Source organism: Pseudorasbora parva, chromosome 17 (genome assembly GCF_024679245.1).
Source record: "Pseudorasbora parva isolate DD20220531a chromosome 17, ASM2467924v1, whole genome shotgun sequence".
Classification (NCBI taxonomy): Eukaryota; Metazoa; Chordata; class Actinopteri; order Cypriniformes; family Gobionidae; genus Pseudorasbora; species Pseudorasbora parva.
Window position 1 is genome coordinate 10,195,113 of NC_090188.1, and position 27,753 is coordinate 10,222,865.

The window sequence follows — 27,753 nt, forward strand, 5'->3', positions numbered from 1 at the left end:
TACTTGTTCATCAATGAGTCCTGAAAAAAGTACCAAAGGTTCAAAATATTAAGCATCACAACTGTTTCCAACATTGATAATAAGTCATCATATTAAAATTAATTCTGAAGGATCATGTGACTGATGGAGTAATGACTGATGGAAATTAAGCTTTGCATCAAATTGAAAACTATTAAATATTCACAATATTACTGTTTTTCTGTATTTTGATCAAATAAATGCAGCCTTGGTGAGCAGAAGAGACTGCTGTCAAAAACATTTAAACTTTTGACTAGATAGATAGATAGATAGATAGATAGATAGATAGATAGATAGATAGATAGATAGATAGATAGATAGATAGATAGATAGATAGATAGATAGATAGATAGATAGATAGATAGATAGATAGATAGATAGAGACAGACAGACAGACAGACAGACAGACAGACAGACAGACAGACAGACAGACAGACAGACAGACAGACAGACAGACAGACAGACAGACAGACAGACAGACAGACAGATAGATAGATAGATAGATAGATAGATAGGGAAAAGGATGATGGAAAAGGAGCTAACATGAAAGGATAATTTAATATCTATGTATACACATTTTTAACAATTCAAGCAAGTTAATGTATAATCGAAATATGTTTATGAAATTAGCATTGTTATAATCATAAACTCTAAAAATAAAACATGAATATTGCCAGTCCGTACCTTACTGTAAAATAGTACAGAATGTTTAAAGTGGGTTTTTTTTTTGGTGAACTATTTAAATCATTTGGTCTTAAAGGGATAGCTCACTTTAAAAAGAACATTCTGTCATCCTTTACTCACCCTCAAGTTGTTTCAAACCTGTATGAATTTCTTTCTTCAGCTGAACACAAGGGAAGATATTTTGAAGAATGTCAGTAACCAAACAGTTAACTGGAGCCATTGACTTCCTTAGTAGGAAAAAAAATACTATGGAAGTCAATGGCTCAGGTTAACTGTTTGGTTACAGACATTCTTCAAAATATCTTCCCTATAATAAATTAATAAAAAAATAAATTCACACAGGTTTGAAACAACTTGAGGGTGAGTAAAGGATGACAGAATTTTCATTTTAAAGTGAACTATCCCTTTAACTTTCCATTAGGATCCAATATTCCAAAATCTTAAGTGCACACTAATGAAGCATATGCATTGCATTAATTAACATATTTACATATTTGTAGCAAAGGCTGCCACTTGCACATTAATCGTTTGTGAAAACAAGCTTGGAAAAAAACAACTGTAGCCAAAGACTAAATTAACATAATAAAATCTGTTCTAAATAGGCATTGAATTATAGTGCGCTTCTAGACAAACATTCCTTCTTGTTTTCAGCTGCCGTTCAAACGAAGGAAGAGTCGTCGGGTGATCCATAGCAAACATTCTGACAGAGAGGTCACTGGCTGTACGGCAGCACATTTCCTTAGTAAGGGGGACGGGGTGTGTAGCTCTGAAGAAGCCCTCGGCCATGCCAGCGCTGATTATCGCAGTTCAGTCACGAGTTCACAAAGAAGCCCCTCCCCCGAGCGTGAGTCCTCATTTGGCTCATGCTGACTACTTGTCCTGAGCTCCCTCTCGGACCACTCTCGGCCACGGGAAGCCCTAAGAATGCCTTTGCGGCGCTCTCCGGCTTCACCCCAAAAGCTACTCGTCCTTCGAGTCCCCTTCCTCTTCTTTTAGAAAGGGTCGAGTCTCCTGCTGGGGTATCTGTTTCAAGGACAGCTGCTGACAGCTCTTCTGAACTTGAGAATTACTAAGACCTGAGTGCTAGTAGTGACCGGTGTGGTCAACCACGCAAACACTACATTTCTGAAAGGGTACTCTCTTCCACCATCTAAGTAATATTTCTGCACAACTAAGCGTTTGCATCTGTCAGCTATGCCGTACTTTGACGCGGCTCTTACCCCTCTAAGCTGACAGCTGGGCAGGTTTTCCAGGAAGATGACCAATCGTGGATCCTATTGCCCTCCATAAATAACCACTGAAGCCAGGTCTGGAAGATCCAGTCCCTACCAACTGGTGGCCTACCAGGACAGAGGGCTATGAGATGGAAAACCACTAAAAAGACGCTGTCACACTACACAGCACAGTTGGCAATTTACATTAGTTTCAACTCTGAACCGAAAGATGGAATATGTTACAGATCATTTAAAAAAAACAACACAAAAATAAATGATTCAATTGACCCCCTTCGTAGTATTATTTCTGTCATGTCACCCAGGGTAGGAAGGTTGTCTATTGGGTAATACTCAGGGTTGGTGTTGCAGCATTCTTGATGTTATGAGGAAACCCTAAAACTGGAGCTATTGGGAAACCATTTCCTTGTTTCTCCAGGTACACAAAGTTGTTTTTACACCAAACTTGCACTTTCACTGTTGTCCAGAAGGAGGAGAAGTAACAGATATTATTTGCAAACTCATTGACATGTTTACATTGTCTACAGACACATCATGTCTTGTTAAAAACAAATATGCCTCAATATTTGTTGGAACGCATGTCATTACACATCTGGACCAATACATTCAATTCTAAAAAGGGTGGAAAATTAAAACAACTAAAGCACCAAAAGATGAAATTGAACCTAAAACTTATCCATTAAAATGTTTGGAATATTTTTTTAGAAGTGATATATGACCAGCATACAGTGACAACTATTTACAAAGATTATGTTTCAGCTGCTATTTTGGTCAAGTAATATCATCTCTCAGACAGTAAATCTCAAACATAAAAATCATAGATGGCAGTAAATCTCCTTTACACCTAATTCCGGTTTATCTTGTGTATATTTTGAATATGACTTGTTTTAGGATCTCATTTCATAGCCTGTGAAGTAAAGGCAAGTCTAGCTTGTCATCTATCTTATAATAATAATAATAATAATAATAATAATAATAATAATAATAACAAAGCCCAACGTGTATTTGTATTTATACCTTGAAACTAGGCAAGCTATTTTAACAGGTTCCCAATAATGTACTAAGCTTATCTCTTATCCTTGACCTCTGGGGAACCCGCTTAGACCTCAACGATGAGACCACTACCAAATTACTGAGACAATCACAAGGATAATCAGGCTGATGTAATGAAGCATCACATGACATCTGAACACGCAGGACACACTGCCGTTGACCTTATGGGATTTAGGCCTAAATGCTAAATGTCCATATGTAGCATATTCTCAAAACAACAACAATATTTTTCATTTAAAGATCTACCCCACAAATATTTTGCTCTTAGATGCTGTAAAACTAAAGCATCTGTGTTTTATGAAATTATGAAATTTGTGTTTTATGAAAAATTGCATATGGGCCTATATATTTTTTTCTGACAACTAATTATTATAACAATGACTGTTAAAGATATTATTGTAAATATGCCACGAAAGATATTAATTAATATTAAACATTATAATTTTGATTGCTAGGTCAAAGCTACACCATTAGTCAAGCACTGCATCGTTTTATCTTGTGTTGGCCCGCTGGCAGTTGAAACAACCCGTATTTTTCTTTATTTACAAACATAACATTGAAGTTTTTCCCGCCACTGAATAAAACTAAATTGTGACTTTTCCCCCTCTCGCAATTGCACATTAAATTTTTTTAACACGCAATTGACAGTTTATATTACACAATCTGGACTTTAGCCTATAACTTGGAATAACAAATGTATCTAGCGATTTTGAGAAAAGAAAAAAGTCCGAATTGCGAAGACTCAGAATTGCAAGTAAAGACTTTTAAATTGTGTGTTTATATTATCAACTATTATTTATAGGCATATATTATCATCTCATAATTCTGTGTTTAAATTCTAAGTTTATATATTTTATATTCTGAGAAAAAAAAGTGCTCCTGGATGTGAACGAGGAATGGCGGAGAAAACACATTTCCCGGGAAATCCGCCCAGCAGCTCTAAAATATAAATCCTTATTATTTTATTATATTAAATAAGATCGCAAATGTAAGGGGAATTTTATGTTTTTGCAAAGTCACATGCAGCCTCCGTGTATTCAGTCGCACCAAAAGTATGTTTGCATAGTTAGTTTTACCTCACTATAAAGGGAAGTGATTACCGTATGTTTTGAGCGAGTGGTAATCTCTCGCTCCGCTCCACTTATATGGGATTCCAGACCGGTGTGCAGTCGGCGCCTTGGAACACGTACAACTTATTGCGAAGAAAAATATACAAATGAATGGGCCATTTTATCTGAAGGTACATCAGCTACATTATATGTTTGAAATATGTATAGAATTGTTATATAGGCTAGTAAAGGGATTTCACACAGTGCCATGTGAAACAGCCCAGCTGATATTACAACAGCATGATTGCAAGTCTGATAATATCCATCTTAGGCTTTTTGTAATCACGTCTCTTTAATACAGCCTTTCGAACAAATACAAAATGAGTAGCATGCCTAGTGTAAAATATTATGTTTTGTAATTAATCTGTGTGATTAATTTATTTTTGCTAATTATTATAGTTATGAAGATGCTAATGTTGCCTGTTATGTTACGTTTAATTAAAAATAATTGTTAAACGTTTTTTATTATAACGGTTTGGCTCCGCCCTCCTACCTGTAAATCTCCCCAACAATCTGTGGAGCAGAGGACTGCCTGCCTGGATCAGCTGAGGAAAGTGAATGGGGACAGCGACATGTCATTGAGAGCGGAATAGTCGCCGAAACGCCGATATTTGAACGGGTTCTTCCACCGAGCCTCGCAAGACTACAAAGAGCAGCTTGACTCCCAGTTAAATAGCTTTGGAGACATTGATTAAGTTGGCGTTTATGGGAGAAATATCGATTAGACACCACTGAGGCGATCCTGTCACTGGATGGACGACAGAGAGCTTGAACGTACACAAGCCGCCTGAAGAGACAGCCGTTTGTTCGCTTTTCTCTCACGAATCCACCGCGTTCTCACTGATAATAACAGAGACTACAAGAATATTGGGTTTAGACTCCATTTTATTTAGAAGATATGGAAAAAGACGAGGAAAACCCTTCAAAATGAAAATATGAAGTCGTCATTAATGCGGATTTAAATGTCTCGCGCTGAGGGGAACGGACGCGCGATTTCTCCTCACGCTCTCCAAGCTGCTGTATTTCTCACACAAAAATATTATTTACACTGAGCAGACGTGGATAGAAAGACGTAGAGAAGAAAGGAGAGGGATATTTGAAGCAATATGGCTGATGGCTGGGGTTGGGGCGCTGGCAGGAGCTGTCCAAAGCTTCTTCTCAATGCTAGCTGTGGCAGATGGCAACGGATCCTATGGCAGCAGCTGCTCTAGAATGAGTAATAATATAAATTTTAATAAAAATCCGGACTCTTCTGTCTCTATATCGAAGATGGACGTGATCATTCCATTCTCACCAGACGTACCCTGTGACAACAATGGTCAGCGCATGTGGTGGGCTTTCCTCGCCTCATCCATGGTGACGTTCTTCGGGGGTCTCTTCATCATCCTCCTGTGGAGGACCCTCAAGTACCTGTGGACTGTCTGCTGCCATTGCAACATCAAAAGCAAGGTAATGCACCTCAAGCCTATTTTTCTCTCCACGAAAAGCACCATAAGCTGGAATTAAATGGCCATGTTCTCTGCGTATCTTAATAACTAAATGACATTTAGATGGCAGTGGATTGGCAGTGATAGTGAAGTGATTCATTGTTGGAAATACACTGGATCTGCATGACAATATTGCAGCAAGCAGCAGTCAATCGGAATCAACTACTCAGTATGATGCACAAAGCCCAAAACATGCCAGTAGCCCATTTGTTGAATAAAAGACCGTGGTGTAATTTTGTCAACAAATGAGAGCCTTTCATATAGGCCTCATATTTGCTTTCACGAAGATATATCAGCTTTCTGTGGAAATTGAGTTTTGTTTTGAATGATGTAGCCATTTGTTTTATACTTTTGCTTCATGTCAGTAGTTTTTTGAAGGATAAATATGATGAAACTTCGGAGTATAAACAAGTCTTGATGTGAATCAAGAATTAGGGATTTATGCAGGTGTGTACGCAATCAGTAACTCGGTAATCCATTTAAACTCTTGCTAGATTCACTCTGTAAACAATACGTTGAAACACAAGGTGAAGGGAAATTAAGTTAATATTAGCTTCAGACACTGACTGAAAGCCATATGAACATGTAAAACAGGCAATCATTATTATTTGTTTTTGGCAAGCTGTTTATCTAAAGTATTTCAGGCTTTTAAAAATATGCAATTTGATTCATTATGGTCAATAATATTAAAAGCAAGCCATCATATTTATAATGTAGCACATGGTCATGTAGGGACATGTTTAACTAAACAGCCATCCTCAAATACACATAAGTTTCAGTGTTTGATTTTCATAGGTAAACAACCCAGACCTGTTGCTTGCAGAGATGAATTTTTTTTTTTTTTTAATTCTTATTCTTCACATCCATTAAATTTGGTAGTAATGCGATGGCTTCCATTAGGCACTCAAAATGGACTCTGTGAGGCACAGTGTGTGATTGCCACAAAAGTGTGGCTTATCTTCTGCGTGTCCATCTTTGACGGATTGGCTTCAGTCCAATGTAAATGGAAAAGTGTTATTCACTTCTCTGGAGACTCAATGCAGAGATAAAAAAGGGTTGGTTACCCAAAGCTTCATTTTGGCTGCTTCAAGTGGGATTTGAGGAGACAATATCCAGTGAGTTATAATTAACCACATGAGGCCTGCATGGTCATCAGTGTTTCCTCATCAGTTCAATGGTTGATGACAACCCGTTATGTGCCGTTGGGAATGAGTATGTTGTGCCAAGTGATATCTCACCATATCCCATTTCCAAAAAGAAATGAAAATAGTGGTGGGGATAATTGTGTGCACTTGGTGTGCTTCCTGGTTGAAGGAGAGTCTGGAGGGTGACTTTGTGGATGGCTATTGACACTCTGTTGCAAAGGGAACATGCTTATTAGTAGTATTAAGAGGCTGAAACGTTATCCCTGTGCAGCTGACTGTGGACGGCAGGTCTTCCAGGCATGGTGTCAGTAATGGGATGCGCAGTAGAGGCCGGCCATGTTGTGCAAGTGGGTGAGACTGAAAGCATGCCATAATAGACTATAGACCATACAGGTGTAATGCACCTGGAAAAAAGATTAAATCAAGAGCACATCATCTTTGAGTTGTTCATCTGCACTTCCTGGTTTTCTATCAGGCAGTTTGGTTATTCAAGGAGTCTTTCCGTTGTTCACTAGGTGATAACCGCCCCTAAGGTCCAGTTGCTATACAGAAGGAATGGTGACTTAATATGATGTTCTCTCTCTCTCTCTCTCTCTCTCTCTCTCTCTCTCTCTCTCTCTCTCTCTCTCTCTCTCTCTCTCTCTCTCTCTCTCTCTCTCTCTCTCTCTCTCTCTCTCTCTCTCTCTCTCTCCTCTGTGGCACCTTGCCTGAGGCTCCCGTTAAAACGCATGTGCTTTAAAGTACAAAACCTATTGAGTCTTTAAGGGAACAAATTGTATCCTTATTAAGGGTGAAATTGGAATAAATATGCTGACTTTTAGAGTTTGTGGGAATTGTATTTCTAGCACTGGTAGCAGAAGCAACACCACTAGCTGTAAGAAACGAAATTACCATCTTTTTATTTAAGCCAAGGTGCTGTTAAGTCACTTTGGAAATGATCGTTATTCACAAGTGCATGCCACTATCAAGTTGTATACCAGTGGATGAAAAAGAAAATGCCATCTTATAATTTGCAGTATAATTGAAGGAAGGAAGATGATAACATTTATATGCTCTAAGTGATTTATATGCTTTTTGTATCGCAGCTTGGTTTGGCAATCTTGCATTGGCAAATAGAAATAGGTTGAATAGCTTTGTGGCAGGAAAAATTATAGGAGTAATTAAAATCCAGCCTGTTGACTTTTATCATAGACAGGTTTTAAGTAAGGCACATTCATTTTTTTTAAAAAGATTTAAGGTTTATTTTGTTTTGGTGGCTGTTGGTTTAATGAACTCTTCATAGATTACTTTACTTTGATTTAAACTATGATTTGTGCGATTTGTATTACATGTGACCCTGGACCACAAAAGGGTCAATCTTTTGAAATACATCATATATACACAATATACATCGTCTAAAAGCTTTCCATTGGTGTATGGTTTCTTAGGATTGGACAATATTTGGCCGAGATTCCCCTATTTGAAAATCGGAAATCTGAGGGTGAAAAAAATCTAAATATTAAGATTATCACCTTTAAAGTTGTCCAAAAGAAGTCCTTAGCAATGCATATTACTACTAATAATATATTTTTATATATATTTATAATAAATCAATAATTTTGAACCAAAATGTATTATTGGCTATTGCCACAAATATACCCGTGCAACTTATGACTTATTTTGTGGTCCAGGTAGACACAGTAAATTAATTTTTACTTCAGCTTTTAACATTTCTATGAGTTAATGAAATGTTTTTGAACTGTAAATTTAAGTTCAATCCATAAAGCTCAAATAATTATACTGTATGTTTTATGGTACAGTTCTGGCAACCACAGATGTTGTGTTTTTATTTAACTGTGTACAATTCAGTTTGTACACATTTATTTGTATGTTTGATAAATAAAGCTGGGTAGTGACATGTTGCCATCTTTGCTTAATGGAACTCAGTTCTGTGCACACTTTTTTTGAGCCAATCATTTGAGCCGTGACTAATCATTCTGGAGCCACGGGAAAATTGTAACACTGATTGGTTGATGGCACCGCAAGAACGTGCACAGTCCCAAGCCTTTCACTAGCAACTGTCCCTCTGGTGCATGAGCTGTGACGTCAAAGGGAACATGGAAAGATAGGAGGTGGGTTTCCATACATTAGAATACATGGCTATTTTATATTGGGTGGCAGTGAAGAAAAACGCTCCTTGTTCACATATTGCTGTAATTATGATTGCATCAATCAATCAACTGAGGTTAACTGCCATTAGCAACACAAAAATGCTTGCATATCTACTGCATGATTTATGATTTTGCTTAAGGCTAGCCACAATAAATGCAATACATTTTAATTACCCATGTTTAAAAATTCTATTTACATTTTGCACAAGGTTGCAAAACCGTTACTGAAGCAGAGTTTGATGTTGATTTATTTCAATGTTTATGTAATATGGTTTTGTATTTGGGCTCTAAATTGCTTTATTTATTTCCCTGTCTTGTTTTACTGACAAATAGCATGAAGGTCTTTACCAAAAGGTATTGCTCCTTGAAATGAGCCTTTGCTTTTCGATCCAATGATTTAGTTAGATTGCTCCTTGACTACCGTTTTCCATTTAACGCTCACGACGTTCTCTGACCCACTGGAGGGTTACGTCTCAAATGAGGCGTGTGTTTTGTGTGCATGTGTTATGAGACTACAATACAAATATATTTTTATAGACCTAGGGCTGAACTTTGTATTTTCATTAAAGCACTCAGAATTACTGAGATGCCTAGTAAGTGGGTTTGCTATGCGCCTGTGTATCCCCTCGTGCTTGGCAACACGCCAGCTGCCTTTGGGCTAACAGGCGGACTGCACACACCCAAAGATCAGCTGTCCCTCTCACTAACGTTCTAACACAATGTACCCTATGAGTTCTGTGTTCAGTACATGCACCTATAGCTCTATTACAAGATAAACGTCAAATTATTTCCATTGTCAATAGATACTTAAAATCTTATAATTCTTAAAAGTTTTTAATATGCAAATGAGGGCAGTGGAGGAGCATGTTGTGAAAGGACATTTGGGTGTTACACTTCAGTAGTAATTCTGCTTTTAATTAAGCTTTTTGAGTACAAATCTTGTTTTCCCCTCTGGCTCCTTTTTTAAAGATTTGCAACAAATTTCATCTTGTAACAGCTCAATATGAATGGTGTGAAATTGATTTGCTATTGATCACAACTGACAGTTTGTCTTGAATGGATTTTTGGAAACGTTTTTTTTTTTTTAAATGACATCTCCTTAGGATGTCACGATGGCTGTTTGCTGTTGTCAATATGACAAACGAGTATGCTTAATAAAACTGGGGAGGAGGCTTCTTATGCCATCATGTTGCAGTATAAAAATATAAAAACATGTCTGATTTGCATCCATTTTTTGCTGAAGCCACTAGGATGGATCATGGTTAAAGTGAGCAATAATGATGTCTGAAGAAATCGAAACTGACAGTTGTACAGGACAGTCAGGCATTGGAGAGATGATTTAGTATACACTTAAACTATAATTCTCAGTGATTTATTTTCTGTCAAACATGTCCACTTATTACAGGACTTGTGTGTTTTCCCCCCTTATATGTGTTATTCTCACAAAGTACTTTAATAACTGTAAGCAAAGACAAAAATAGTTTGTGTTACATGCTACACAGAAATTACAGATCCGTTATTCTGTTTGCAAAGTTGCTGGGAACTGAAATGATTTAGTATGTGAGTGATATTTATGTGCTAGGCCTCTTAGTTACTTCTTGCATACCGTCCTGACATTTCTGTCATGTGTTGTTGATATTGGCCTGGCATAAGCGTGCTCTACTAACCCAGGGCAAAGACTGACCAGTTTCCACTCCTGTGGTCAAGACATGACAACCAATCCAAGTAAAACACTAAGGATTTGACCACTTTTTCAGGGACTGAGCTTTTGCCTTCTAATATAGCATTAAGGAATTTACTAAGTGTTACATTAAAGCTGCAGTCCGTAACTTTTTTGTGTGTGGTTAAAACGATCCGAAATACATTTCTGAGCAAGTACATAACCAGCCAGTGTTCAAAATGATCTCCTTACCTTAAAAAAGGCAAGCTTGTAATAATGTATTCTAATTTGAGTGGTACTGGTAGCTTTCCTTGGGAAATGCGAGCTTTCCGCCGTTTGTCCTGGCTAGTAGGTTGTATCGCATGTGAGGATGCTGAAGGTGGCGGATCATTTATAGCCTTTTCTCATAGCAGCTGGAATAGTTAAACAAACTGTAATCCAGAAATGTTTCAAACCACAATCATAAGTGTCAACTGGATATTCATCCGTAGTCAAATGCAAATCTGCCGGTAACGCTAACACACTACATGCACGTAGTCACGCAATGCTGATGTTGTTAACCTTAACAATTTGAGAACAAAGTATAATAATAATAATTTGCTCTGTTTGATGTGATATGTGATATCAAAAGTGATTGTTCGATTTTATCACCGTTGTTAGTGCAATTTATTGTAATGCTTTTTTAAAATGTTTTGTGATCTTTTTAAATTTAACAAAAGATTTTAAATCCAGATTTTTGTGGCCTCAAGACATTTTGTACCCACTGTATTCTCTGTTAAATTTTAAAAGGAAAGGTTTGCCTGAGTCAGGAGGGACATTCTTTACTGGTGGCGACACCGGATCTTGCTGGCTGGTCAAAACCGTTAGCACATGGGAAAAGATAGTAGGATGACCATTGCTGGAGCTCACAGAGGAAGCCGCTGCTGACTGGTTCAGCTGCTGTTGTCTTTAAAGAGCCGTGTGTGTGTGTGTGTGTGTAATCTGTCGGCAGTCAAACCGCCATGTGCTCTCTTCTCCACTAACCCCTGGCTAATATTAACTAGTTTATATGACTAGTTTGCCTTCATGTTGTCATTTGGAGATCAGTGGAGGATAACTGTATGAAAGCTGGTTAAGAGTTACAATGAATGACTTATGGTCCTTATGAATAATCACGAGACCTCTGTTTCTTGCAATCATTGTTGTGTTTGCATGAGACAAAGGAGCTCTTGAGCCTTGAGAGTAGGCTCTACTTTTGGTAACGCTTTCCTCTCAAACATATTTGGTACTTCACCATTGTGAGATGAAAATTGATGCATAACTGATGGAACAGTCCGAGCCCTTCATTTAGAGAGATATCTGGGAGCCTATCTAAACGCTGCCCCTCTGCCAGCTTCTGAGCTCTGATTCGCCTACAGCTCAATGAGCTTAACATCATAATTGGTGCTTTGATTGGAAGCAGTGATGCAGTGTGCAGAAGAGAGGAGAAAGCGAAGGGTAGAGGACGTTCCTGTGACCTTCAGGGATGTGAGCTGTACTGCCGCGCTGCTCTGTGATTTGGCTCCATCTCTCCCGTGTGCTCGCAAGCTAATAACAGGTTGTGCTTCTGATGGCAGGCGGCAATTTTAATAACCCGCTTGGCTCTTAGCATGCACTACAGCACATTGGTGTGATGAGATGGAGTGCTTTTGATGTGCCTGCAAAGGTTATTCCACAAATGTCAAGGCTGGTTTAATTGAAGAAATGTTACAAAAGCATCTCTTAATGGCTGTTTCTCAGCTTGCAATACTGTTGAAAGCTTTTTAAATGAAACCACAATTTTTTACCCTATCTTTAGGTTGTATACAGATTTTTTTCCGCAGGGCTCTAAAGGTGTTTCATATGTTTAAAAAGTAATAGTGGAAGTAATAGGGCTTGTGAAAAGTGAGACGAGTGTTTGTAAAATAAGCTGTTATGTGCAGGCATGTTGACATCATGTAACCTACATATGTTGTACACACTGAAACTTAAGTTCATTGTAGTAGGTCTTGGAAGGAAACAATTAAAACTGGTGTAGTTTTATTTAAGCAGATGTTGGGCATGTTTCTGCCCATCTTGTCAACATTACATTAGTTACTTTATGCATAATGTAAAAGTACAGCTTCATGTTATACATGCTGTACGTGTTTTACATTTGTTTTCCCCTCAAAAATAAAGTATGTGATCATTTTAGGAATGCCATGTAGAGTAAACATGGTTAATGCAAAACCTCAGTAATATTTGTTAAAATAAATAACAATATACAAGTTACAAGTCATTCTAATACAAATAGAAAATTTGTACAGGTGCATACATAAATAATATTATTAATAATGGTAGTAGAACTAATGCTGTCGTTATCCTCAAGCTAAACCGCAGGGCACAAGGACCAGATGATCTGCTTGCAGGAGAAATTGAGTTGATGATACTACATATTTTTAAAAGATTTGATTAGAAATAATTATTTTACACATTTTCTTGTTTCACAGTTGTTGTGATGTTTTGTCAAAAGTGGTATTTATTGATGGTTTATTGCTTTCTTTTAAAAGTGTTTTTCTTATGCTAATTATGCTTAATAACCTGACAGCGTGTATGGTCATGTAAACAGTGATCATAAACTGTGAGCAAAAACGATTGGCAAGCATAGATTTTTTGCTTTAAATACCCTAAACAGTGCTCCGATAGTTTAATCAATGTGTGCACGTGTGCATTTCTCTCTGTTTTGTTGTCAAAATGGGAGAGAACATGATTTCAACATGTTTACAATGTAAACATTTTTAGAGTTGTTTGAATATGATTATTTGAATGTAAAGCCACTGTTTTAGATGTGCAAAAAAATAAATAAACATGATACTCCTTCGTTAATATAATCCCATATAACAAATGCTCTAATTCCATCAAGCTACGCAACATTCATTTAATATTTAACACCAACATATAATCATATAGCATACATACACAGGCACTACTTATTCGATCCCCATAAACTTTGGTATTTTCAGATACTAAACCACCTGAAAGCAGTTTTTCCTTGTTTATGAGCTCTGTATATTGCTCATAAATCACATTCAGCACACTTGAGCTGTTTAATAGGCATTTGGGCTAGGTCCACACTAGCAATCTTGTTAACATTCAGGCAGTCCTGCACATCTTAAGTGCAAGAATAATTTGCTTCGATTTAGCTCTGCATGAGTGTGAAGTCTCACGGTTTGGATGAGATGTATAAAACACAAGTGTTTCCAGCCTCAGTGATTCTGCTCAGAATCAGGCCGTCAGCACCATGGAGAGCTCATTGGAAGAGTTTCAGCTGCACAAATCCAGACACTGGACCATTTAATGCTCCAATACAGTCAAACCAAAATTTATTCAGACACCTTCAACATTTTTCTCACAATATCACAGTTTAGAAAATGGTAATAAAATATGACAAGAACTCATATTAGAGTTAAACTGTGCCAGAACAAATTCATCAATGTTAGATAACTTAGAAAGAAAGGTATGTAATGGATAATAATAAACCAATCACCCAGCTGTTAAATGTAGGTACACAATTAGATAATACCAATTTACATCAACCAATAACTTTGTTCAGTCTGTGGTGTAAAAGGTCACATTAGCAATTAAAGAAAAAACAATTAAGCAAACCATGGTCCGGTCAAAGTGTCTGATTAATTTTTGTCCCAGAGTTTTATCAGTTTTACTGGTGGTCCACTGTATCACAAATGCTTCGGTATAATGTGTCACATTTTGCTTTCTTCAATTTTGCACCCACTAGTAAAAAAATATATCTGGTGTTTGATTAATTTTTTGGTTTGAATGTACATCTTCTTTGATGAAAGTTGTACACTAATGTTTGGGATGACTTTTGCACTAAACATCTTGTCGTCATCAAGTGAAAATGGTGGCAATTGTTTTATTGAAAGCTAACATCTGTTTGCTGTGAATGAAAGCAGCTGCGACCTTGTCATCTCTACAAGTACATCATGTTGAAATACATTTGATATGAATGGGCAGTAAATGACTGCCACTATACCGCATGGATTTGGAAGACTAGTTTGTCTGCTCTCCAAGTTATGGTCTGCAATTTTTAGAAATTTACACATGTGGCTGCTTTCATTTGTGCACATGCACAGCTGTTCATGTTTTGGTTGTTAATTATAACTCAAAGATGACACTAATTAATTGCAATTTTTTTTAAACGGTTGCCCTGAGAAATACTGAGAAATATGTGTATATTTCTACCTGCTCTTAAAGTTAACAAGTGAACTAAATTCATTTAAATAAAATATCAGTTCAGGTGCTTATCTTGAAAGTGAAAGCTAAAAATAAAACCATGCTTTAAAATGAATTGCAGATGAGAAAATGTGGGGATGGTCTATCCTCAGTGCAACCCTTTGGGTGTATAAACAACGATGACTGTGCTCGCTGTATTCACAGTGCAGGGAAGATAATGACTTCTGGCATACGTTAAGGGCTCTACCATGCTTCAGAGAGTTGCTGCTCTCTCGCAAAGGTTTGCTGTAATATTTTGTAAAACAATACTGATTAAACCGCTTCCTTGATTTAGTTTTAAAGAACTGTGAATCATATCTGGCATCTACCCTTGAATGTCCTTGTGTTGTTGGAAGTGCATGACGTGCATTTATGCACCCAGGACATGGAGGATGATTATGCATTCTATTTTACAAGGACGTCATTTGATTTGCTAATTCCCGTTTGGTTGGTGGGATAGAGGGGACTAAAGCCACACAGCTGCCTTTGCTGAGCATTGTCTCAAAGCAATACAACTGCAGAGAGATGAGAACTGGCACAGGCTCAAAAAATCCAGCTCTCGCTCTCTCTCGTTCTCTCTAGCTCTCTCGCGCTCTCTCTTTTTTGCCTCCAGCAGCAGCCTTTTCCAACATGGCCTCTCTCAAATCCTCAAAAACAAAAATCATTAGTGATATTTAGAAAAAATAATTATAATTGATTAATATTGTAATATATTATTATTACATATGGTATTTCAAAGGCCTTCTGGTTACATTTAAGGATACATTTACAGATTTCCTATCAGTTTACATTCTCAAACTGTTTACATTCATATATCACATCAAGATAGACATAACCATTTCTGATCAATAATTTACAATTGTTTAGTGTTTCAGAAAGAGTGGTATACCTTTATTAATTTATGTTGTTTCGACTTGGTACTAAAGTGTTGTTGCTTTTGAGAACCCCATTCCATTGCGGGCAATATTTTCTTCTTTGTCATTACTGTTTCTCTTTAAGGAAACAAAGGTCCACTTTCCACAAATAGTGAGTTAGGCCTGAGCTGTGGGACCGCTGCTGCGACCTTTGCCCTCTTCGAATAGAGTCAGAGTCATAGTTTCCCCAGGTCACTGGAGAAATTAACCAGCCTCTCTCAAATTACAGCACAAGAACAGAACATTTGTTTAACCTAGTAACCCAAGATAATAGTGGCGGAGCAGTTACACAGACTCAAAAGACATGCAACATGCTGCGCTTTAATTACCTGCTGCACTTTTTGATTGTGTTTGCTGTCCCTCAAACCGACACATCCATTTCTGATGAGCTGTCTCTCCTCTTTAGTTTGTTTAAAAATACATGCATAGTGTGAAACTACAGATTCTACAGTCAGCAGCAACAGCAGCAGCATTTGTCCGCTTGTTTGTGCTCATAAACCAAATGAATAATGCCATACTGTGTTAGTAACATGATTTAATTGGCGTGTTCAGATCCACTGTCTGTTGCACTCACTGATTCATTTGTCTGATGTGATGGCGGTGGCAGCAAGCACGGCACCAAAGTGCACAAGTCAAGGTATAGCCTCTCAATGAAATGAACAGCTCTCTATATTTAGGAAAAGGTCTTATAGGGGATTTATTGCTGTCTCAGAGCTCACCCTGCCCTTGCTGTTATGATTTGGCAGGTACCTGCAGCTCTAGGAGCTTGACATTTAGCCAAAATAATGCCATGTCAGAATGTACCTGACACTGTCAGCTGTATCCTGCTAGATTAGACAGGCTGAGAGCTGCCTGACAGATACAGAGCTCATTCACACGCAGCCTGAGCACCAGCGTTGCATGATGTACAAGCTAACCTTTATTTTACCTGCAGAAAAGGCCTGGCCCTCAGGAAGTGGTCAAGTGAATCATGGGACAGCAGCTTATTTCTTGTTTCATCCAGTGATTTCACTGGACCAGAAAATGGCAGACCGAGGCGTTGAGTGGTGAGGCATTTGACTGCCTGAGAGCTTGTACCCTTTCCTTCACCCCCTCAGAGGTTATGCCCCCTTTGTCATCCATGCCCTGGGCTGAGGGCTCATTTACTATGGCAAGATGTAGAAACCCACCAGCTACAGGCAATGCTTTTTTAAACCCTGTTTGAAGGCATTAAATGGCTCAGCATGTTTGTAAAAGCCGCACACTTTAGTTCCATGTGTGAAAAATTGTTTGAAAACGTATTACTTGAAGCTTTTCTTGTCTTTTGTAATTGATGCTAAGAGTTGTCTTTACCGCCACCGGCCTGACTTTGATGAGAAGTTTGTGTTTAGAGGCAAACTGTGATTGTGTTTCTGCCAATGCAATTTCTTTTTCTGTCTCTGGAGTTCCCTTGTAAACAGGCAAACAATAAACCAAAGAGAAATTGGTGGAAACCAATTTGTGCTGGCCATTGTGCTGGCCTATTTTCATTCAAAATCAGACGTCCATTTTTTTTCCAGTCAGACAATCCTTGTGCACTGTAGAAATGTTCTGTCAGGTAAGTTAAAATATGTACTTTATGTAGTAAACAACTTATTTACTATGACTTCATTAGGTCACACCGATTTGTCTTAAGACATATAGGACAAAATATATAAATCTGCTTAAGGGTAATTAAATAATACAAATCATGAAAACAAAATATATAAATCTGCTTAGGGGTAATTAAATATAACAAATCATGAAAAAATTGATCACCTTTTATCCGAATATTAAACAACATTTAACAAACTTTGATAATTGCCTTAATATTTTAAACTACTAAAGATAGTAATCAAACTGCATTTCATAAAAATCATCAATTTATAATATACATAAGCCTAAGAGCCAAATCGGATGACGGGCTCAACTCAAGAGTCAAGATCAAAATTGGAAAAATTGTTTAAAAAAAAAATCAGTTAAGTTTAGAAAATGATTGTCAATATTCAAATCAGGAATGTCAGAATCAGGTTGTGTGTTTTGTGCATAAAAATATTAGACCAAACCAACATGTTGAATGATGTTCCCTAACCTGCCAAAGTTTTTCAGTTGGATTGGCGTTTATCCTCAAGTGTTCACTCAAGTGTCCTGATCATTTTGATTACATTTCAGTGAGTGAAGAACAAATTTATACTGGCATACGTTATGTATTACGTAAGTTATCTTCTCTGACAGACAGCATGTTGAAGCCGATCAGCCCACCAGTTATACCCTACTCTCAGAAAGTGGTGACGCACTCAAAACATCCGGTGGGTTTTCCAGGAAATGCGTGTACTCACTGGACCTCTGCATGTGCACGTTGTTATATTTTGTTATTAAATACATAAAAAAGAAAAAGTAGTACATTTGTATAAATTAGGGCTTTCGTTAACTTATTTCTGATAATTTCCATATTTTTAAAATGACACCCACCTTTCTAAGAGAACCGTTAAAAATTTAGTGTGTAAATGTTCCTGTTTTTTAAATTGGATATTTAAATAATTGATATAATCTATAAATAATCAAAATACATTAAATCAGACATCAAAGATATGATGGGTATATATTGGTATGCATTTGATCCTTTAGGTTCTTTATGCCTGGACCACAAGCTGTTTTCTTCTTGGTACATGGTAGAATCAGGAGGAAGCATGGTGTATTCCTTTACGCTCATTGCAGGAGTGCTCAGGAAAGCCCTCGGATGATGAATTGCTGCATCTGGTTTTGTTCCTCAGCCCAGAATCATACTTGAGGAAATAACTCACTTCACTATGCTGTATAAGACACAGCAGTTCAGGAGTCAAAAATATGATATTTCAGTCTATAATTCTCCTTTGAATGTCATCATGCGGAAATTATGTCGAGTTTTGTGCATGCACCAAAAGAAAATACGATGAATGCAACACTAATATATGGCTCACAAAAGCACTCTCTACATAATGTATATGATTGATTGTTTATGTGTATCTGAGCTACAATACCAATACATAAAAATAAAAAAAACCTCTCGCTACAAGTGGAATCCCATATGTATAATTTAATAGCCTGTGTGCAGATTTGTTTATGTGGACACAGATACTTGGACTGCATAATTCATTATATTCTGTGGTTTGCAACATAGTCATTGTTCCAGGTGTTAATTAATATGAAGGTAATCTCAAATGTATATTTTTAACATGTCTGAACTACTGCCCTGACCTTGTCCATAGAAATGAAGGACAAGCAGATAGAGAAGGGGTATGTGCATTATCCAGACAACTGAAATATATTCAATATAAAATTTTATATAAATATAATTTCATTTAGGTTTTGTTTGTGTACTGACATGTTATTGAATTGGAAGCTTGGGCAACAGATTTCCCCCCCTCATTAAAGTCTAAAGGAACCATACTAGCATGATGATTTATCTAGAGATGTTGCCAAACTAGCCAATGAGTGAGCCAACTTCTCTTAAAGTGACTGACTGATTTCAGAGGCAGTTTGCTAGCCAAAGCCATGGTACTTTTGGTAGTAGACAACTTTGCTAAAAGAGGATCATCTTTTAACTTTAGCAAATTACAATTCACCCAGGAATGACATAGAGGGAGATGTCTGGGAATGCCCACTATCTTCATCCCTCTTGGCTCAGAAGCCGTTTGTTAGTCTCTCCACTTGCTTCCCTCTTAAAGGGATCCCATGGTGTTGAGACTTGTATGGCTTAATATAACATAAATGATGTCTCTTACTGAATTATGTGGTAGAAAACCCATGAAAGATCTACGTTATTTAAAAAATCGATTTTATATTTGGACCATGGGCGGCGCCATTTTGTTTGCGTTCTAGGTTGATGACGTAGAGTGGTTGAACTCCTCAGTCAGCTGGCGTTACCCGTTGCTATTTTTACCACAACGCAACTCGAAAATTGTTTCAGAGTTAAACAAAACAAATGAATTGCTTTGTAATTGTACTTAAAACACACTCAAACATACATGTGCACACAAACTCACCTACACAAGTCACAAACAGATCGGCGGGCGCGCACACACACACCTCTGACAGACTGCTCTGTCTCAATCGCATGCATCATCACCAAAACATCCTGCCTCTCTTCCTCACGTTACTTTATCCCATCGTCCTACCTAGATATTTCCCTCTGCTGGTCACATTAGGCATTATAGTTAATCTACTATCAACAGTCTATCTAGGGAACAGGATGTGTTGAACAGGATATCAACACGTACAGGGAATAGATTGAGGGTTATGTATGCGCGCGCAGTGCGTGCGTGTGTGTGTGTTCGCGCCGATCTGTTGTGTGTGTGTGTTCGCGCCGATCTGTTGGGGTGTGTGTGTGTGTGTGTGTGTGTTCGCGCTGATCTGTTGGGGTGTGTGTGAGTCTGTGTGAGAGAGAGAGTTTGTGTGCACATGTATGTTTGAGTGCGTGAAGTCGGACAGCTGTTTGTAAATCGGCTTTACTCGTTATTGCGCTGGAACGTGAGACTGAATGACTGCACTCGAACATGTCCACTATGGTGTCGGACAACACTACAAATGTCCGTCCCTTCAAATAATGCCCTATTTAAGGGTATAGGGTCGATTTCAGATTCAGCCCCTGTCGTGGAGACTGAGCAGCCCAACATCTCGATTGAGACAGAGCCTGTCGTGTGCGCGCCCGCCGATCTGTTTGTGACTTGTGTAGGTGAGTTTGTGTGCACATGTATGTTTGAGTGTGTTTTAAGTATAATTACAAAGGAATTCATTGGTTTTGTTTAACTCTGAAACAATTTTCGAGTTGCGTTGTGGTAAAAATAGCTACGGGTAATGCCAGCTGATTGAGGAGTTCAACCACTCTACGTCATCAACCTAGAACGCAAACAAAATGGCGCCGCCCATGGTCCAAATATAAAATCGATTTTTAAAATAACGTAGATCTTTCATGGGTTTTCTACTACATAATTCAGTAAGAGACATCATTTATGTTATATTAAGCCATACAAGTCTCAACACCAGGGGATCCCTTTAAAGGAAGCAGAGCTGAGCCCTAAAAAAATAGAGAGCATTTGCATGTAATCTTCTAACTGTAGTCAACAACAGATTGTTATTTTAAGTAACTACCAAATTACCAAAAAGTTATCTCATTGTTTTTTAAGCTGTAAGAGGATAAACATGTACACTTACGTTATGCAGGTGTATACTATTTATTACATAAGGAACACTATGGCTCCCTTTTAAAAGCTAGAACAAACATTGTATCTTCTTGACAGATGTTGTATAGTTTTTATTTATTTATTTTACTTCTCAGATCCATTTAATGATTTGTTGCTTATTGCTTATATTTTTGTAATATAGATATATTTGTTTTTGTTCATCCTGTAGAATTTGAATTAGTATTAGTGTTTCTTTTAGGGCATGTTCAATTATGATTGTGCTTTCTTTTTGGTTATTGTAACGGGTAATTTTTTTTTTCTCATTTTAAATTATATATTGGCTGCATGGCCTTTGCCATTGTTATAAGCTGTAAATACCTTTACTTTTGCATTTTTTTTAAAAGCCCAAAACTAATACTCAAAATTGTATTACAAAATGTTATTAGCAGGTTGTAAAATTAAACTTTCAAACTAGTGAACTACCTTTCTGTCTTCTGCCTACATAAGTTGCTGTTTGCATCCTAACTGAAATAATCCCACATAAGAGACATCATAAGAATCTTTACACCATTGCTTTGAAAAGCTTACTGTAAGAAATGTGATACTTACTGCTGCAGGTATGACTACACTTTGTAGGCCAAGCATTAGTTAGCATCACACCAGTTCCATCTACAAAATCTCACTCCGATTTTTACATAGGCTTTTGGATTATCACACTAAACAAGGTCTGTAATCAACAAAAAAGTTATGATGCACGTTTGGTACATTAAGATAATTTTCACAGATTAGCACAACTTTTATACATTTTAAAGCCTAAATGCAGTTGCCAAAAGTAAAAAGCTAAACATGGGCAATTATAAGCATATTGAGGCTGTAAAAGCGCCGTGATGGTACTTTGACAAGTACTTGTCAAAATTATTTTATGTATTATAATTATAAGTAAAGTAAAAAAATGTATTGCTTCATCTGCCATGCTTTTTCTCAATTAAGTTGTCACAATGCATTATGAGGTTGTCCTCCGGAGGTCGCTTGTATTGGCCTCGTATGTCATTGAGGCTGCTTCATTTCAGTAAAATAATCACAACATTACAAAGTCATAAAACAATTTACGCTTCACTGGGAATAACAGTTCATTTTATAATGGCTACGGTTCTAAAATAAGACCTCCCTAATGACGTATATGATCGAAGTTTCCTCCGGAAATGAAACACAGCTGCGGTCTTATATTTTTCCAAAGAAAGGCATCTTTGAAGGCAGCATAATGTTGGAAAGGCTTTTGTGATGGGAGCACAACAATGTTACCTCAAAATGCTGACTACGTAGGAAGATCACTAGGCTTTGGAACAGAGCCAGTAGCTCTTGTCCTCTGTTTTTTTATCAGTATAAATGTGAGACTTTTTAAACAGTGTTTTTGGAAAGAGGAGATTAAAATGGAAAACTGCATGCTGAGAGGACCAAACCACTTAACCAACCCAGTCTCATCAGTTTCTCTCACCAGATGCTTGAGGCTGATGGCCCATGTGAGTCTAAGCTGGAGATAGTGATCATGTAATGACTTGAATCAAGACTGACCTCATTACTATTGTATTGAAGGAGTTAAATGTGTACAATGGCTGTCCGGTTGTGCATATGCACTACATTTTTGTGACTCAGCAGTGCAATCTGAAGCACTAGAGACGGTCTGTTGCTAGCTAGAACTGCAGCTAACTTGCGGTTTTCTGCTGCATATTAGCTGATATGTGGCGACATTTACCGGGGATGAGCCAACCTTTGAAACGAAAAGGGGGATGAGTTAAATAAAAAATAAAAACTTTTGTGAGAAATGGAGGTATGGAGATAATGGAGTAAAGAGACAATATGATTCTGATGCTGTCGTGATGAGTTGTACAGTGTGTCGCCAGTATGCTAAAGATAAAAACAGAAACAACTCATTTGTCAAAGGAAATAAAACAATGAAAATTGAGAACATTTGTGACCATGAACACAGCAAATGTCACATTGCCTGCATGTCTGCGTCCCTGGCTCAATCGGATGCATTTAAATTAATTAGATTAAGCATCTGATAGTTTTACAAAATCTTCAAATGTACTGTTATGAGCACTAGTTTCATGTTTACATCTATGTCTTACCATTTGTTGCTCTGTTTTTACTTCTATGTACTCTTATTCATTGTATCTGACATGTTTCATTTGTCTTCATTGTATGCCTACTTGTTTGACATTTTTGCACTCTGTACTAGGGATGCACCGATACCATTTTTCCAGAACCAATCCGATCCGATATTAAAAATGTTGAATATCGGTCGATACCGATACTAAACCGATCCGATACCAATGCAGTTTTGTCTATGTAGAATTTCTAAGCCTTAGTGTGTAGAATTGAATAAATTAGATTAGTGAATAATACAGCAGCAAAAGTTATAAAATCACGAGTGCACAATAATTGTATATAATCTAAACATTTCGTTGGGAAAAAATTAAGGAAACCACAAAAGTGAATAACCGTAGCTGTAAATCTGGTAAAATATGTTACACAAAATATATTCATGAAAAACAAGTAAATATATTTATAGAAATAGGGCCTATATACTAAGAAATTGCATTTATTTTAAATGTATAATGCATATTTTCAATGAGGCAGCAACATATAGATAGAGCAGAACAAGAAAGGCTATTAATAAGGCTTTCATACCGCAACAGTAGCATAATACAGAGCGGTACAAAGCGCTTATCCGCATCCCGTGCGCAGGATGATGCGCTTGAAGCAACACGGAGTCACATGATCACAGCCACAGTCATAGACGCTCACAGCGCGCCGCGCTCTGTCCGCATCGAGAAGTTTAAAACAAGATATAGACACGTAGTATATCTATGCAGTATTCTTATAAGCCGTTTATTTTAACAGTTTAACATTTCAGTTACTGTGTGTGAAAAACAATATAATAACTAGTCCAGTGTTGTGATCTCACTGACACCCGGTAGAAAGTAACATGGTTTACAGCAATAAACGCCAGCAGATAGCCATTTTTTTGAGAAACCATAACGTTAGAGCGTTATCTACAGATCAAGCATAATAACAGAAACAATAAATAATCTTGGAAAGTTTCATCGTGTTGAGTGTCGTAACCGAACGCGACAGTTTAAAGCTGAATGGAGAGTGACTGACAGCCGCAGTGGAGGGAAGCATTGACATGAAGTAATCTGTACTCGCATTAAACGATGGAATGGCTTCAGAACACTTATAATATAGTGCACGAATCGTTGATGCTTTATAAGGTTTTTGTGCCAAATAGTGAGCCAAATAGTTAATTTCGGACCCTGCTTCCAGCCTTTGCCTTTCACATTTAGATATCAACAATTGTACAGTTTCATCAATAAAAATATAATTGGCTTTGTCTATAACATAGCACAATCTCATATTGTTAGTATTTATGTCCATTGTCTTTGCCAACAGAAAAAATAAACTATATAAGCAAACTCCTTCATAGGAATTATTAGGGATGTGTTTAAAAAATATTTTAATCAGGCTTCATTTTAAATAATCAATATTGATTCTCATTTGCCAAGATCAATATTTCAGTGCATGCTGTTTTCAGTTGATGCGTAAATAAAACATCACTAAATATTATTTGTAGCACACCTCTTATCAAAATGAACAAAGCACAAAGCTTATGTGATTATTGGATAAGTAATAAAGTCTTAGCCAACAGATACTGTCAATTTCACAAACAAAATCCAAGCTGTTAATGTAATTTTACTGCTATTTAATGTAGCTCTTTAAAATGGTTAGCAAGAAATAAACCTGAATGAACAACAGAAGGTATGGTAAAAGACACAGCACAACTTACAGAATGTATTATGTCTCATATAATTGCTCAATCAGTGCTTCAACTGTGGAAAGACATCAATGAAACAGCTTGTAAACAATGTCATGTATGTCACATTTACCTCAGGAACACCATTCAATGTTTATTGATCATTAGTTAGCTAGAAAAATAACCCACAAAAGAGCATTTTGCTGAATAAATGTGCTATATTGCATATTCATTACCTTTTTACTGTTTAGTGATGTTAATGTAATGTGTTTGAATGAAATAATCTGTTATTAAAACAATCCTTTTATAACATATTGGATTAGACAACAACAACAACAATTTGGATTAGAAACATAAATACATTATTAGAAAGTTAATATAAAACCTTCCTTAAGTTTTGAGTGTTGATATTTTTATATCTAAAATAAATATCAAAAGTAATTCAATTAATTTGTGCTCTGTTGTTTATTTTAACCTTTAATATTAATTAACCAAGTGCAGGTTTCCCTGTATAGTTTACAGCATTAGTTCAGAGAGATGTACCTGAACTATTTCCATATGTCTCTATATCCAGTCGAGATCAAAATCAAATCAAATCATGAAATCTGTGTTAATGCCCACTCTTAGAAATGATCTGTGATCTCTATAATTGAAATGTAATAAAGGCTGATAAAGTGACTAGGTAAGTACTGATACTTGAAAACCAAGTAGATAATAAGGTGACTTCTAATGTTTTTATTATTTGTAATTTGCTTCTTTGTTTGCTTCTTTAGCTCTGTTCAGACGGGACTAGTTTTCTAAATGACCTTTGAGTTACAGTTCTTATCACTCGACATCTGTGATTTCATGTACTGATTTAAACAGGACTAACTCTGTGTTTATTACAGCAGTGGGCGTGTATCTTTTCTAGATGTGGCCGTTGTGTAGATATGCTGTGTCTTTGTGCATCGTGTATGTCTTAAATTAGTGGTAAAACACGATTTCACTTTTCTAACTTTAGCTAGTGTGTAATGTTGCTGTTTGTGCATAAACAACATCTGAAAAGTAACAATGTTTAAAGCTTAAAGCAAAGGGAGAAATTAGCTTTTAAAGAAATCAATTTCTAAGGACTACAGCAAACAGCTGGTAGGGACTAAAGACTTTTCCTCCAGGGTTGCTGACATCACCAGCCCCAATATTTACATAACCCCCCTCCTCTGAGTATATCAAATCAATGCTGACGAAATACTGTTATTTGGGGAGCTGCCACAAAAACCTGCCTGGACTGAAGGCAGCCGCCACAAAACTCGTCACTGCTTAAGCCAGCTCCTCTAAAACCTGCCAGTGCTGGAGGCAGCTGCCAGTCCGGTAGATGTGTGTGAACCCAAGGACAACGCTGTTCTTTTTACACAAACTACAGTACGCGAGAGCCTCTACGGTATGCACAATAGGTCAATATTCACCACTAACCAAACGCATTTTGCCTAGCTGCCTCAAGATCGCTGCGTTTGATATACGAAATAAACATACAGTGCTATTATGTCCTAATTTTACTAATTTGTGACCTGACCATGTATTTTAATCCACTCATTTGTCTGTAATGGAGCGTGCATCGCGTCAACTGTATGTAAGCGTTGACGGCCGGCCGGCCTCCAGATCGCTCACTGTTTTACAGCTGCTTAGACCCATGCAATAGAGCAACAGACCTGAAGGGTTACTTCAGCGATTAGCATATGGCCTTGTATCAGTAGAAACCCTGGAATATATTCAAATGATTGTGCTTTCCCCCCTCATATTCCCGAGACAAGAAAACTTGTCTCCTATGATGGAAATTGACGATATTTGCATCATACAAGGAATGTTTGGAATAAGGCTAAAGACTACAGCCAGCAGAGGGAGCCATTTCCGCATGTGTTGAACCCGCGCCTGAGGGATGGAGATCACACTCAGAGCTCAGCTGGCAGCTACATGAATGGGTTGGGAGGGGCACGATACTAGTCTACTAATAAACTAAACCTAATAAACCTAAAAAAAATTACCTACATAGAGAGGAAGAGAGAACTTTGAGTGCGTTTACATGCATGTTCCTAAGCCGATTGTGCCTAAAGGCACACCGCACACGTAGATCAGCGCTGTGTCTCAGGATCTCAAACCAAACGCGCACATTATATATGCACAAGCTCAATTTTGAATCGACTTCTGACAGAAGAGCTGCACGATCTTGTAGCACAGGGTGAAATCAGTATACATTGACGATTTGAGGGAAATATAAACTTAATATAAAACCTTGAAATGGCGCTTTGTTGGCGCGGCAGGATTTTAAACAACTTCCTGAGTCGCGTCGGACAGGCACCGAATGCCGCCACCGGTGTGTGTGTGTGTACACTCATTGAATGTGTTCGAATTTTAAAGGTGCGGCCTGCTAACACCTGCGAAGATTTGACCGTGAGATCGGTGGTCGAATTCAGCACCGCATATCAATGCATCGAATTTTTGACTATTAGGGATCACCCCTAGTGTTTACACATCACATTTTAAAGAAAGCACCAGGTACTACGTACTGTACACAGTGGAGAGCCCCCCAAAGGTGAGCCTTACCGAGCTGTACCATGCAGTGGAAAAGTAAACAAACTTCATGAGTTTATAGAAGTGGCTGGTTATAATATAGACAAGCATCTTACTCTTACCTGACTCTGATATTAGTAGATATTGATAGATTAGATATTGGTAATCTTCACTTGTTTTGTTTTGTTTTTTTGCAGTTTGGCTCTGTTTATTCATTATTTATTTATTTATTTTTCGATACTATCCTTATTGACATTAAATGAAAACATGCTGAAGATTGGTAGGTAGGACAAAAACACAAGGAGAAGCATTAGGATAATACAATAATACATCAGCAATCACAGACATTCGCATTCGGACGGGATTAGCATTACCCAAGGTAATTTTTCCGGACCTTTTTACAGAAGGTAAAAGTCGCCGTAATCTTTGCTTACATTGTCTGTAATAATTACTGAGATGACTCATTCGGACGGGACTAAAATCACTGAGAAGCTCTGGTGCTAATTACTTTACCC

The 27,753-nt window shown here is 37.4% G+C and overlaps 1 protein-coding gene across 25 annotated transcripts in view; it reads left to right on the forward strand.

The window, feature by feature from the left end:
- The first annotated feature begins 4,618 nt into the window (after positions 1-4,618).
- The window catches only part of kcnma1a (potassium large conductance calcium-activated channel, subfamily M, alpha member 1a), a 235,492-nt gene continuing 212,357 nt past the window's right edge, over positions 4,619-27,753 (forward strand). For 17 of the 25 annotated variants that reach the window (XM_067422357.1, XM_067422366.1, XM_067422361.1 and 14 more), the window contains exon 1: positions 4,619-5,545. In XM_067422357.1, the coding sequence (XP_067278458.1) occupies positions 5,210-5,545 (336 nt within the window). In that variant the 5' untranslated portion in view covers positions 4,619-5,209. The remainder of the gene's footprint in view (positions 5,546-27,753) is intronic. The other 8 variants (XM_067422382.1, XM_067422370.1, XM_067422381.1 and 5 more) reach the window with 1 other exon arrangement.